General features: G+C 37.4%; 1 protein-coding gene across 1 annotated transcript in view; it reads right to left on the bottom strand.

The window, feature by feature from the left end:
• Positions 1-905: 905 nt before the first annotated feature.
• Positions 906-13,702, bottom strand: part of GSTCD (glutathione S-transferase C-terminal domain containing) — a 119,187-nt gene continuing 106,390 nt past the window's right edge. The window contains exons 9-12 of the mRNA XM_040966976.1: positions 11,846-11,979; positions 9,521-9,551; positions 5,589-5,658; positions 906-1,861 (exon numbers count right to left, since the gene is read on the bottom strand). Coding sequence (XP_040822910.1) covers positions 1,725-1,861; positions 5,589-5,658; positions 9,521-9,551; positions 11,846-11,979 — 372 coding nt within the window. The 3' untranslated portion in view covers positions 906-1,724. The remainder of the gene's footprint in view (positions 1,862-5,588; positions 5,659-9,520; positions 9,552-11,845; positions 11,980-13,702) is intronic.

The following is a 13,702-nucleotide window of genomic DNA, read 5'->3' as shown; positions in this document are numbered from 1 at the left end:
CTCAAAATCTACCTGCTTCTATTTGTGAATAATGATTTGAGATGATGACATACCATAATGAGCCTGGACCATATTTCTGCATTAAAACACAAGATAAGCATTCATAAATTTCAGGTAGATAAAGATTTATTAAACAGTGCACAAAAACTATTAACCACGAGAGTAAAAAGATAAATTAAACTTCAGCAAAAATAAAGTATTCTTTAAGAGAAATAGTAGGTAAGTCACTGTCTGGAAAACATCTGACAACATCTGATGGAAACAGTCCATATTTTTATTTTGGTGGTACATGCTTGGGCATATACAATCATATAACCTGATCCATAGAATAATGATATTTGCCAGACAGAAGTCTGTACGTATGAAAATCTCATAAAAGGCATTTAAGGGTTAATACAACTACCATAAAAGAAACTTCAAAGTGTAAAAAAAAATAACACTTAAAATTATTTTATTGTATGTAAATTATACCTCAATTATAAAAACAAGTCCAGAATAAAAGATCACAATATCCATGGGCATAAATAATTAAAATACTCATTAAAACTCCCCCTCCCACTTCCAGCTCATATGGAAAGAGTAAATGACTCCTATATTTCAGTTCACAGGGATGACTATCTGGAACTGTTTCTTCTTATGATATGTACCATACAGGAGTTGAAGACATTAAAACCAATGAACTAAATCTTAAGTGAGAGAAACAGCAGCGTGTGAGAAAGGACATGCTATGTGTCTTCTGGTGGGAAAAGCAGATTTTCAGCAGAAAGAAGTCTTCAAATAAACTTCCACATACTGTAATTGTGACATGCCCCACTTGCATTCAATAGTTTTTAACAAAAAATAAGTAAAGGATATTACTGACATTTGAATTATTATATGACATAAGAACTAATTCTCCAATCTTGTCTTCTAGATGACTTATTTTCACAGGCAAAGCATTGTGTTTCTTGCAACTCATATTTGTATTCACAGAAGAATCTAAGCCGGAGTCTTGTAAATAATGTATCTTCAATAATTATGCATAAACGTGAATTAATTAATCAATGTCTTCTCTGTTTAGTTAGGATTTATGTTTAAATTCCATGCTCCCATAATTGGAAATTAATTGTAATTATTCTATAATCTCTTCACAAAACATGTTTTTTGACCCAGCCATAATGGTATCATTTGGTAAATTGTTAGGAATATCTTTAGAAGGACTATATTAAATGGCATACAAAGTTTAGTTAACCTCAATTTTAAAATAATCATATGATAATTATTTGAACAGATTTATAAAAAAGTTACAAAAGGTACAGCTGGTAAAAATATAAAAACAAACAATGCCCCACGCACTGAGTCTAAAGTTTCTACGTGACTATCTAAATGATTATAAAAGAAGAGCTGCAAATGTGTTGTTTTGACATTGGTAAGATCAGAGAAACTTGTAAACTGAGCAGGACATTGCTGTTCCAGTGATGGGACCTCCCCTGGGGAGGAGTGTTCTGTTGACAGCAGAGACTTCCAGGGGATTCCCACCGTGTAAACCAGCTGTGCTTTACTCACACATTCTAACAGCATTTGTGATGCTTTGCAGGCAGTCTTTCTTCCCAAATTTTCCTGTTGCTTTCCTTCCTGAATGTAGTAGGCTGACATTGTTTCCTAGCTGTGCCAAGAACCTCATGAATGCCACTGGGCTTCACTGTGAAGACTGATGGCAACACATCAAATGTGCGTGTCTCATGCTACATGGGGACTCCAACGATCATGTTATTTTTGGGAGAGCAGCTCTCTGGCTCCATGGAGATCACTTGAACGGAATAGCCATGTTCTTCTGCAGCTCTTGCTCGATCCAGATCCACCAGGCACATGCACTGTTTTCCTGAAATACAGTCAGAAGGCATTATGTGTACCTACCTGCAAAGCAGTGCACTTTCAGTCTGTTCAAGGGAATCTATAGGTATTAAAATCCACAAGCATCATGGAGAATATCACTAATCCCAAGTCTTGTTTAGTCTTTTTCGATTTGATTCTTGATTTGTGTTGAGAGAAAGTTTGTCTCTGCTGAGTTTCAAGAATGTTAACTTCAAATGTGTTTACAAACTCTGTTTAAAATGATAGATTAACCCTTTCTTGGTTAACAATCCATTCAACAACCTTCCCACATAAAACTGCATTATTTAATTTTCTGAAAAACAAAAAGTCAGCCTTTCATGGATGTGCATTTAGCTTGGTGGTAAAGATGTCTGCATTTCATGTCAGGGTATTTGAGTTTGATTTATGGCTCCAGGTCCTGACTTGAGCTTCTTGCTAACGCAGCCCCTGGAAACAGCAGCTGATGCTCAAGTAACTGATTTCCTATAGCTGACCCACACAAGAGACCTGGGATTAACCAGGTCCTTGCTTTGACTTAGCTCTGTCCCAGGCACTGTGGCCAATCAGAGTGTGAACCATTTTGGATGGGCTCTCTCTCTGTTTCTCTCTCTCTTTCAAATAAGTAAATTTTTAAAAGAAATGAAAATCTGCAAGAATGTCTAAAGTGGCATTTTTACAAACAACCACATTTTCTACCTAGATTTTTCAGGATTGTAAGAAATGAGAAATGGAGAGCATTTCAGAAAATTCTCAATTGTGTACTGATATCTTCACGTGGACCTGTAACATGAAGAAGAACATCCTGCTAATTTTCAGAGCTGCTGCACCCGTGTAAAAGAGTGATATTCTGTTCCTTTGCAATCTTTGGAAAACAAGTAGAAGCCTGACTGGCAAGCAAAGCAGCTAATTTGTTTTTCTTTAGCAGACACAAACTCCAAACTTAAGAAGTAGCCTGAGAAAAATGATTTGGGACTGAATATATTTGGAGCTATAGTTTACTAATACACTTTTCCCTACATTCAATATAAAAGTTTCTGCATTCTCTTGGAAAAAAAAAACTGACTGCAGATCATCTTGTTTCACTCTACTGTTCTTCAATAATTATAATAATGCCTCAATTGTATGTTAAAATAATTTATTGGAATGACAGTAGAAATTAGCAAGCTAAAATCGCTTCAGATCTGAAGACCAAGTTCAGAATAGAAAAGTTCTCTGTGAAAGACAGACTCCTCACAGGAAAAAAAAACAAACCAAAAAACCCCCAAAAAACCAAAACCAAACAAACAAAAAGACAGGGGAAAGGTAAAAAAGCACAAGGTGAGAACTGGCAACGGGAGCCTTGGATTTAAAATGCTTATGTTGTACATTTTCCTTAAGAGGCCCATGCTATCAAGGATGAACTCTGTTAGAAATGACTTTATAAAGAGATGTCTAGGATTCCATCTAGACGAAATCACCCCCACGTCACCAACAGTCCAATGGCTGACATTCCTTCTTGCCTGAAATATCATCTTTCACATGTGTAAATGTTTCCCGCATCTACTTTTCAGTTTGAAATGAAACATTCTCTGTCAGAATGGGATGCTCTGCATTCCTTAAGTACCCACCCTGGGCTTACATGGCAGTGCATTTACCCTTGGCTTTCATCCCACTCCAGTAAACTTTTCTGTTTTCATTATGTAGAATAATCTTGTGTTTTCACATGCCGAAACATCTTTCACAACTGAAATTCAGTTGTTGAGAATGTATCTACTGGGGCCTGGTAAACTTCTTAAAAATGTTCACAGAACCCACAAATGATCTTTACAAAGCAGAAGTGTGGACATCTGATAGAGCCTACAGCCTTGTTTGAACTTGATTTTCTCCCCTTGGACTGCCTGTGATTTTATCAAATGCTCTTCCTCCTCAGTGCTAACAATGCCCAGTCGTTCAACTCGTTTTGATGCCTAAAGCTCACGTATCTTATGCAAACATTCATCTACTACTCTAATTATGTGTTTATTGGGTTGCTCTGGTATGAACAAAGTCCCTTAAAAGTACGTGTTGGGAACTTAATCTCCAATGCAGCAGTGCTGGAGGCGGGGCCTAAGAATAGGTGAACAACCTGAGAGGGGTGAATGTTGTTTTCTCAGTAGCATGTTGCTATCACAAGCGTGGATTCCTTAAGGACCAATCCAGTCCCCTCTGATTCTCTCTCCCGCTACTAGCATGCTGCCATGTTATATCCTTACCACATGCATGTTGCTCAATTATGGACTTCCCAGCCTCCAGATCTGTACATTACTAAATTTGTTATAAATACTGACTTTGTGGTATTCTGCTGTTGCAGCACAAAATGGACTAGGACATAGGTCTACTGAAAGTAAATCAAATATACTTTGGATTTAGTCAAAGTGTTAGGGAGGGGAAAGGAGGAGGAAGAGTGTAGGTAAGCGATGGCAAGCTCTTTGTGACAGTAAAAAAGAAAAGGAAATAATTTCTTCTCTCCTCAAATCTCAAACAAATGTGAACACCCAGCCAAACTGACTCTGATTTTAGAGTTTAAAGATAATTATTTCTCACGGAATATGGTCCCCGAGTACCACCTGACTATCTATCTCATCTGGTGCTCAGTCAAGGAAATAAACTGCTTTCCAGGATCAAGAAGGAAAGTGGGCTTTATTGAAATTTTGGAAAGAAAGAATGAAATGTCCCATGTGTGACTTTCATGAATTTTTAAAAAAAGGATTTACTTATTTTAAATCAGAGCTGCAGAGGGGAAGGGGAGAGAAAGAGAAAACTTCCTGTTTGTTGGTCCACTCCTCAGACAGCTGCAATGATCACAACTAGGCCAGGCTGAAGGCAGGAGCTAGGAGCTTCACACCTATCCTTCACATGTGCCAGGGACCTAGGCACTTTGGCTATCTTCTGCTTCTCTTCCAAGGCCATCAGCATGGATCTATATCTGAAATACAGCACCGGGCATATGAACTGCTGCCCAGAGGGCACTGTAGGTAGAAACTTGATCCATTAAGTCATGACACTGGGTGCATGAATGGAGTTTAAGATTACTTTTGACTCTTCCCTTTATCATAAGTTCTGATTTTAGAACTGAAGCTTCCAGTGATATGATTCCAGGGTGTTAGGCTGCAGCATTGCAAAGGTGGCCAAAAGCTTTAGAATGAAACAATTTGGGTTCACAGAGTGGTTCTATCATGCATTGCTTGAAGGACACAGCAACTATTTCTTTTTCTCAAGCAAAATCTTCAATAAGTCAACTGCTTAAAAAACTTGAAATGTTTCTGTGGTTCTCCCAACTTACAGTGTTTAATATTGCAAATGTCAAGTTTATCTATCATAAGCACATACATAACTTTTTTTCTAAGAATGCAAATATTATCCTTATTTATACATTTTTAATGCATCAATTTAGGCTTGCACAGGTGACTTGTCATCATTATTGTTTCTTTGTGAGTGTCAGAGATACTGCATTTTGTTCATAATAGATTTAACATAAAAGTTGTAGTCAATGTATATATTCTAAAAATGTATTCAGACATATTAATATTTACCAAAAGAGAAAAAAGTGTTTTTAGGGTTACAAAATCCTTTTTAATATGGGTTAAATTTGCTGGGAAGAATAAACTTCAATTTCTTGTCAATAAAAATGAACCAGGTTTTCCCACACAGCCTTGTGCTTGGCTGCAGAGCACACTGTGCATGATGTACCCACCTGCCACTCTGTAGGTACCTACCTATTAGTCTTCGTTGAGGTGGCAGCTGGACAGCTGTCTGATCTGCAAACCTGCACAGAATCATGTGTTCCTGAAAGGAAAAGCAATAGCATGAAGGTTTATTTTAGTCTTCTACTCCCACACTGTAAAAATTACAATACAGAAACTATCTCAACTCAACACTGTTTTAAATAAAGTACTATAAATATAGTACTTGTCAAAGAAGCAAACTTTCAGAAAATATTCAATTATAAGCTTCTCTTCAGATGTACTTTTTTTTTCTTTTTTAAAGATTTATTTTATTTTTATTTGACAGCAGATTTACAGAAAGAAGGAGAGACACAGATACGCATTGTTCATCCACCGATTCACTCCCCAGATGCTGCAACTGGCCAAAGCAGAGCCAATCCAAAGCTAGAAATCAGAAGCCAGGAGCCTCTTCTGGGTCTCCCACAAGGGTACAAGGGCCCAAGGACTTGGACCACCCTCTCCTGCTTTCCCAGGCTATTCGCAGGGAGCTGGATGAGAAGAGGAACAGCCGGGACACAAAGCAGTGCCCACATGGGATGCTGGCATTTGGAGATTAGCCTGTTGAGCCATGGCACTGGCCCCAAATGTACTCTCATGAAGGGAAGCGTACCCTCAGGGCTACTTTGTGCAGCTGTTTTCAGCTAAAACATGAAAACATGGTTATAGGACTTTCCCTTTGCATTATTTGCTTGAAACACACTGGAGTCTTGTTTCTGTAGTCCTCTGAGACACCAGGCAGTGTGCTGGCGCAGCACTGTCCCCAACTCCTCCCTTCCTCAGTGCCTTTAGAGAGCTGAGATCGGACTCTCAAGCCCCAGTCACTCCAAAGGCTGCAGGAGGTATAGCCTTTCTGCTTTGAGAAAAAGTGTAAAGAGAACTGCAGGGAACAAGAGGGGTTTATTTCTTCTCCTTAATATTTTAGGAAACATTGCCTTTTTTTTTTTTAAAAGAGGCTCTCAGAGGACTGGGTTGATGAGCCTGTACAGTACTCTTAAATTTGCAGGGAACTAAGAGGAAAGCAATACTTCCAAGCAATTCTTCATTCAGAAAGTTGCAATGTGCATGTGACCTCACCTGTCAGCAAACAGGTTGAACTCAGGTTCATTATTTGTTCCCTGGATATTAAACTTGAAGGTTCCATTTTTCAATAAAGGTAAGTGAATTATTTAAAATAAGGGATTATCTTTGTCCCCAAAATTCTAATGTTCGATATAAAACCTCATAACAAAAGGTAAGAAATGGATAAATAGAGGCACTCACAACTTCTGATGACGTTCAGTTCTTTGGCACTGGTAAATCTGATCATATTTTATTGGAATGATTTGTGTTTATGTTCTCTTTAATCACAGTTAAGTTCTGAAAGGTCAAGTCATCTGTAGGTACTCAATAAAGGTATCAGCCCCCTAAAATGAGCTGATAATAAAATGACTTCAAAAATGACATAAGATTTTTGGGCACTCAATCCATTTATTTCTGCCTATGCCAGTCCATCTACATCAGGTATATCATTTATACCTGAGATGATTGAAAAACTGGTTGCAAGGCAGTTGGGAGATGATGGAGAGAAGGCAGATAAAGATTGCACTCTCTGGATGAGTCTATGTACTCTGCGCTGGCACATTTCCACTCTTAGAGCCAGGGAGATTATGGACACCTTATCTCCCCAACACCTTTATTTATTCCTATACATCCTCTGATCATTTGCTTTGCTTAACATCATTTAAGGAAGGAATAAAAACAGGGGTGAAGTTTTTGTTTCTGTTTCTTCAATTCATTTTCTACTTCCGGACCTTGTGAGAGAAAAGTGACATGTTTGAAATCTAACACAAAGAATCTCTAGAGTCCAATTATCTCTTCAGAAATCTGATTGCTCTGCAGGATGTGAAAACTTTTAATGCAGTAGGTAATGGCAAGTGGTGTTAAGGTTCTAGAGCAAGCAAACATGAGAAATCATGAATGCTGGCGTTTCCCTTGTCCATAAGTGTGTGTGCCCGCTTGTGCAGGATGGGCTGGGAAAGGGCCGGAAGAGGGGAGGGCGAGCATTTCAGAGCAATAAAGATCTAGTCGCTGAACTAATATATAAAAAATGTTTAGATCACTATGCTTTGCTATTTCATTGTTAGATGGAAAAGAAGGTAAAATTTTCTGACATTGTCTGTGCCAGTAAAGTTGGGGCACACTTAAATAACAGCCTGATGGAATTACAACTCCTTATGAAGGATTATACTACTGTACCAATATGGGGGCAAAAAATCAGTCAGGAGTGGGAATTTGGTGAGGGAAATCCCAGACTCTATGGAATTGCACCATAACATTCAAAATTCAAAATAGATATAATTAAAAAAAAAACGATATAGTGAGAAGGTAAAGAAGGTGAAATTAATGCAACTAAGAGTCCAAACTAATTTATTATCATTTTATAAAAAAGGTTTGTTTATTTAGTTGAAAAGCAGAGTGATGGGGAGAGGGCAGTGAAAAGAGGACAGCAAGAAAATGAAAGAGAGATCTTCCAGGTGCTGTTTTATTCTCCAATCTGCTGTGGCCATGTTAGGTCAGGCAAAAGCCAGTTGGCCTCCAGGGAGGTGACAGGGAACTAAGCATGTGGCCATTTTTCAGGTGCATTTGTAGGGCTGATAAGAAGCAGGAGTCAACCTGGTTCTCTGCAAATAGTGGCTTAATCCACTGTGCCACAATATTCGACTCAATTCATCAAATTTAATTGGATTATTTCTGCGCTTCTCTCACATACAACCATTTCTTAAGACTGTAAAATACCATATTATTGAACAATTAATTGATTCATTTTTATATTAAGAAAGAAGTAAGTTATTTGGCTCAGAATGGTGGCAAATAACTATATATAATATTCTTATTACTTTTGGGACACAATTTTCTATGAGTCTTGTGTTTCTTTGTGTCTTTTAAGCATAGGTTTGTTCCAGCAGGAGTTGGCAAATTATAGCCTATAGACTCAAACCAGCCTATGGTCTGCTTTTTGTATGGCTTGTGAGGTAAGAAAGGTTTCTAGAGTCATAAACAAGCAACAACAATGGCAAGGACATCAAAGAAGAGTAGGTGAGAGATTTTCATGTGGACCGCACAATCTGAAATAATTATTATTCAATCCTTTATAGAAAAGCTTGTTTCTGTTCTGCATTATCTGAGAATATATGGAGAACAACCTTGGGAAGTAGAGACCATCTTCCTCAGGAGCAATGGGAAGGTGTCACCTGCTTCATTTCCTGCAGCCCGGGAGTACTGGGACTGTCCGAGTTAGTATGGAAATGATGACAGTCTGTCTACTGCTGTAGCAGTGAGCAACAAACTGACTCGTGTCCTTGACTTAAAAGTCTCCTATCTTCTGCCATTCTCCACCATGGCAGGCTAACTTGTCAGCTTGTAAGTAAGGAAAATATCTCAGATTTACTCAAATTTTATCAAATACTTAAAGACTAAATCAGGATTTGCTTAAATGATAAATCTGGATTTGCAAAATAATAACATCATCCCCATTAGATGTTGGAGTAATTCAAATAAAACTATAGGTTATATTTTGCATTAGAGACTTGGGGGGGGGGTGCAAGCATGAGGCAATGCTTAAGACATTAGGTGGATGCCACATCCTATATTGGAGTGCCTGGTTTCCACCAGCAGTTCTGTAGCCAATTCCAGTTTCCTTCTAATGTGCACATACGCTACAAATGGTGCCACCCCCACAGGATACTTGAACTGAGCTTGCAACTCCCAGCTTTGGCCGCTCAATCCAAGCTACTGCAAGTACCTGGGGAGTAGGCCAGCAGATGGGATAACTGATTGTCTATTTCTGTCTTTCAAATAGATGCATAATTTTAAAAATGCGTGAAATTTGAGATGTAAAAAATTATAAACAAAAATGTGTATTATACAGATCTTAACAAACTTACCTTGTATGATAAAGTATTCTTGAATTGTTCACTGAAAAAGAGAAGAAAAAAGACATTAGTCATAATTCTAAATTGCAAATATTAAAATATTTTAAGAAACTAATTACTTATACTATCAGAGAAGCACAATCAATTTTTCTTTCTCACAAAAGAACAGATAGATCTAGATGTTTTATTATTTCTGTGTGCATTTTATTATTCAGGTGTAGTGTGGGCTGTTCATCAGGTGATGATAATCATTAGATACATTCCTGGTCACTCACAGCTCCTTAAGGGGAAGCATGCAATAGCAAATCATGTGGGGGAGTACCAGGGTAAACTGGAGACAAAGAAGAGTGGGATTTCATTGTGACATCTCTGGGAAGGAATTGGGAGGCAGGACAAGGAGGCTTAGTTTGCATTTTAGAAGATTCTAGAGCATATAACAGTCCCTACATGTCTAGTATTGGGGTCTGTTAGGGCAGGAGTATAGAATTCCAGAAGCAAAAGAGCCCAAGAAGGAGGTTGCTGATGGAACGGCTCTGCGTTGGTTGGTTTCCATGTAGAAGTCATGCTATACTGTAAGACTGTTATTGTTTCTAGAAGTTGGCCAGTTCAGGGAAGGGCAGCCTCTCCAGGACCAGCAAGGCCTCAGATGTCAAAGCATCAGAAAATGAAGAGATGTGATGAATACACCAGGAAAGCAGTGCTGTCACAGCCATTAAGGCAAATGTAGATTCTATGGACAATGTCTTTTATAAGTGTTCTCACTCTGTAGTCCATAAGAAGCAAATACCTAACCATTTGATGCTAAATCTATTAGTGCCAGTTTGTCTGTGATGAGTATCTGTCTTCACACAGTCTAGAAAGAGTGTCTATTAATAAAATTCCAATTCTATCTTTGGTGATTGAAGTAGGTTTTCAATACAAAGAGAGAAACAAACTTTCTAATTATTTTCAAGGGCAAGGGGAGAAAATGACAGTAAAGCTACAGGCTTCTAAAAAAAAGAGGCATCCAATTGAGATTTCATTTTATCTTATTTTCTTTTGTTTTCGTTTTTGGTTTCTTCAGTTGAGATTTTAAAAACAGAGAAGTTAGACTGAAGGTCAAACAGGTTAAAATAGCAGTCATAAAGTCTTGATACTGGTAGACTTACAAGTTTCTTGATGAATTTAAAACTACACATTTTATAAGTAAACCAGCAGACAGAAGATAGATCTTTCTCTCCTTCTCTCTGTAAATCTATCTTTCCAATAAAAATGAATAAATCTTTAAGAGAAAAATCTACCTTTCAAAATAAAATTCTAAATACTCCTGGAATTTGACTTGTCTGTTTTTGGAGAAATGTAATACATAAAATAATAATCACATGGACTTTTATAATAAAAAATTGTTAATGAAATGAAAAAACTACACATTTTATCAAACTAGATTTAAACGAATGTCAACTGCTGAGTATGTGTCAAATTGTATTTTATTTCCTACTTTCAATAGCTTCTTTGGTTTTTCTCCTAACTGCAAATTTAGAACAAGCCAATGAAAAAGAACAAGCCAATGAAAAAACAAAGAAAAAGGCTACTAGCTGTAGTTACTTATGTTACTAACCTAGAGGCCATTAATTATCAGTTGTGAATGAAAGGAATGATACAACTGGTCAGGAAGTCCTTTTTGACATAATATAGGAAAGATTTCCCCAAACTAACATATTTAGTCTATTCTGTAATTAGATTGATCATCATTATTCTCACTAACAATTAGCCAAAGTGCCTCCATCTTCTATGTGGGATAAGATTGATTATAAAAATGATTCTGAGCTTGTAGATTGATCATTAACACCCACAGACAATATATTAACGTATCATTGTTACTAGTACTGTTACTATCAATAGTCAAGTTTGTTGAGTTCTTGTTCATGGAACTTCTAAGAGCTTTAACCAGGACACTAGATTCTCAATCCTTGAGGTAGTTACTATTACGGCTGTCACTATATACATGTGAAGACACAGGTAAAAAGTTTAAGATGACCAAAATGAAATGACATAAAATGATAAAGCACCAATATTTACATCTATGCAATATACGACATCCAGGCCCTAGATATGTAACTACTACAATGTACAGATAGTCTGGTTAACTGACTCCTAGATTGGTTTGTTTCTTCATTTAAGCAAGAGCTGGATTCAAGACACAAATCAGAGACTGATACAGATGAGTTTTTCTTCCTTATACATCTTAAAAACAACCCTTGCCATCTAGAAAGAGGTAGCGGTCAAGACAATCATCACACAACATTATATCAAATAATGTGCTCAGTTAACCCCATCGTGGTGTCTCAGGAATTTTACCTTTTTGGAAAATTAAACTTTGAGGTGTTCTGAATGAAACCATAACAGCAAGGGCATGTGACAAAGGAAGCCCGTGTTTTGACACAATGGTCAATCACCATGTCTGTTGCCACTCCACAAGCATGCAGTGCCACCTGGAAAATAGAATGAGACCTTACCACTAAGTTCTTTCTTAGCTAACAGTGTAACTTTCCTTTTTAGGTTTAATTTTCTGTGAATAATCCTCAAGAGATTCTAGGTTACAAGAGTATCACCCTGTATTAGTTAAAATGGTTCTCCTTTAATCTACCAGATAAATACTGAGCTGTTCAGAATAGAGAAAATCTGGAGGTGTTAGCATTAGGATATCAACTGCCTGCAATGATGGCCTCCCCCATGGGCACCTTCATGTACTGGCTGTCCCACTTCCAATCCAGCCTTCTGTTAATGACATGGGGAAAGCAGCAGGCCAAGTACCCGTCTCTGACACCCACTAGGAACAAGCTCCAGTCCCCTGGCTTTTGCCTGGCCCAGCCCCTAGCTCTTGTAAATATCTGGGGAGTTAACCAGTGGATGTAACTTTCCAATAAGTAAAATAGATCTTTTAAAATTGTTTAAATAAAAAAAGAAAATTAAGCCAATAGGCACAGAATTCACTCAGTGTGAAATCTGATGCAATCTTAAATGTGAAAACTTATATTTACGACCATCTAAACCAATGTTCTTGCTGATTATGAATTTTGCTTAGTTAGAGAACTATAACAAGAAGAGCATATTTGAAATGAGAATTTCTGGTCTAGAACTCTAGTTGGTTGTGTGATCCTGGGTCAATTAAAATTTGACTTTGTTGGGCTATTTAATTGTAAACTACACAGCACAGACCTATCAGGATGCTGTCATGGAAATTAAGATGTATTTGAAAACACTTTGAGAAACTACATGAACATATGCCAACCAGCAAAACTTTATCAAATCATTTATATTGTACCTTTCAAAGTATTTTCACATAATAAAAAACCAACACTGAATGAATAATTACATGAAGTACTTTCACTGGGGTTATTTAAAAGGAAAGGAATGAAATTGTGAATTATTACCAGAAAAATGCTCAGCTCTCCATCTTGTTATGGACACAGACAAATTGTGTGGTATCTTAATTTTCCCTTCTAAGGACAGATCTCATCAACTTTATGGTAGGGAGGAGTTCTTAGGGTAAATAAAGAGATTTTCTGGACATTTCTTGATGTTCAGTGTAAGGAGGCAGATTCCTCTTTTGAACTAAAGCTAAAAACAGAACTATATTAGGAAGAGGAAAGCAAGATCTCTGTTCTTAACCTTTCTCTTAAATTTTCTCCTTCATCTAGAATTACAGGGCCTGCACAAAAGTCAACAATCTCAATACTCGTTGCTGATCCACCTTTCCAGTTTCTTTCTGGAAAGAGAACCTAGGAAGACCGCCATCCATAGAAGGAGCAGTAGTACAAGGTGATGAGAGAGTAAACAACCTTATTCTCATTGCCTCTCTTAGTCAGGCAACGTGGTAGAGTAAACATCAAGCTAGCCCTTATTTTCCTGAATAGTTAAATAGAATCTCAAAGTAAAAATTACAGATGCATTTTTCCCTGAAGAGGATATCTGTTCTGTGCAGGAAGTAGGCTAGATGGTAACATGGAGGTCTTGGTGAAACTGCAACAATCCTAGAAAACCTTACAGTATCTATATTAGAAATGAAGAATCTAAGACTGGGGGGAAATTCAGAACTTGGCCATTCAAAACAAAAGAGACAAACAAACATACACACACACACAAAAAAACAGCTATTGAGGAGGTAGACTCCTAAGCCCAAAGCTTAACCCCATACATTAATTAGTCTTCTTT

This window comes from Ochotona curzoniae, unplaced genomic scaffold (assembly GCF_017591425.1).
Source record: "Ochotona curzoniae isolate NIBS_2020 unplaced genomic scaffold, NIBS_Ocur_1.0 scaffold_4506, whole genome shotgun sequence".
Lineage (NCBI taxonomy): Eukaryota > Metazoa > Chordata > Mammalia > Lagomorpha > Ochotonidae > Ochotona > Ochotona curzoniae.
This window is presented reverse-complemented; position numbering and strand designations above follow the sequence as displayed.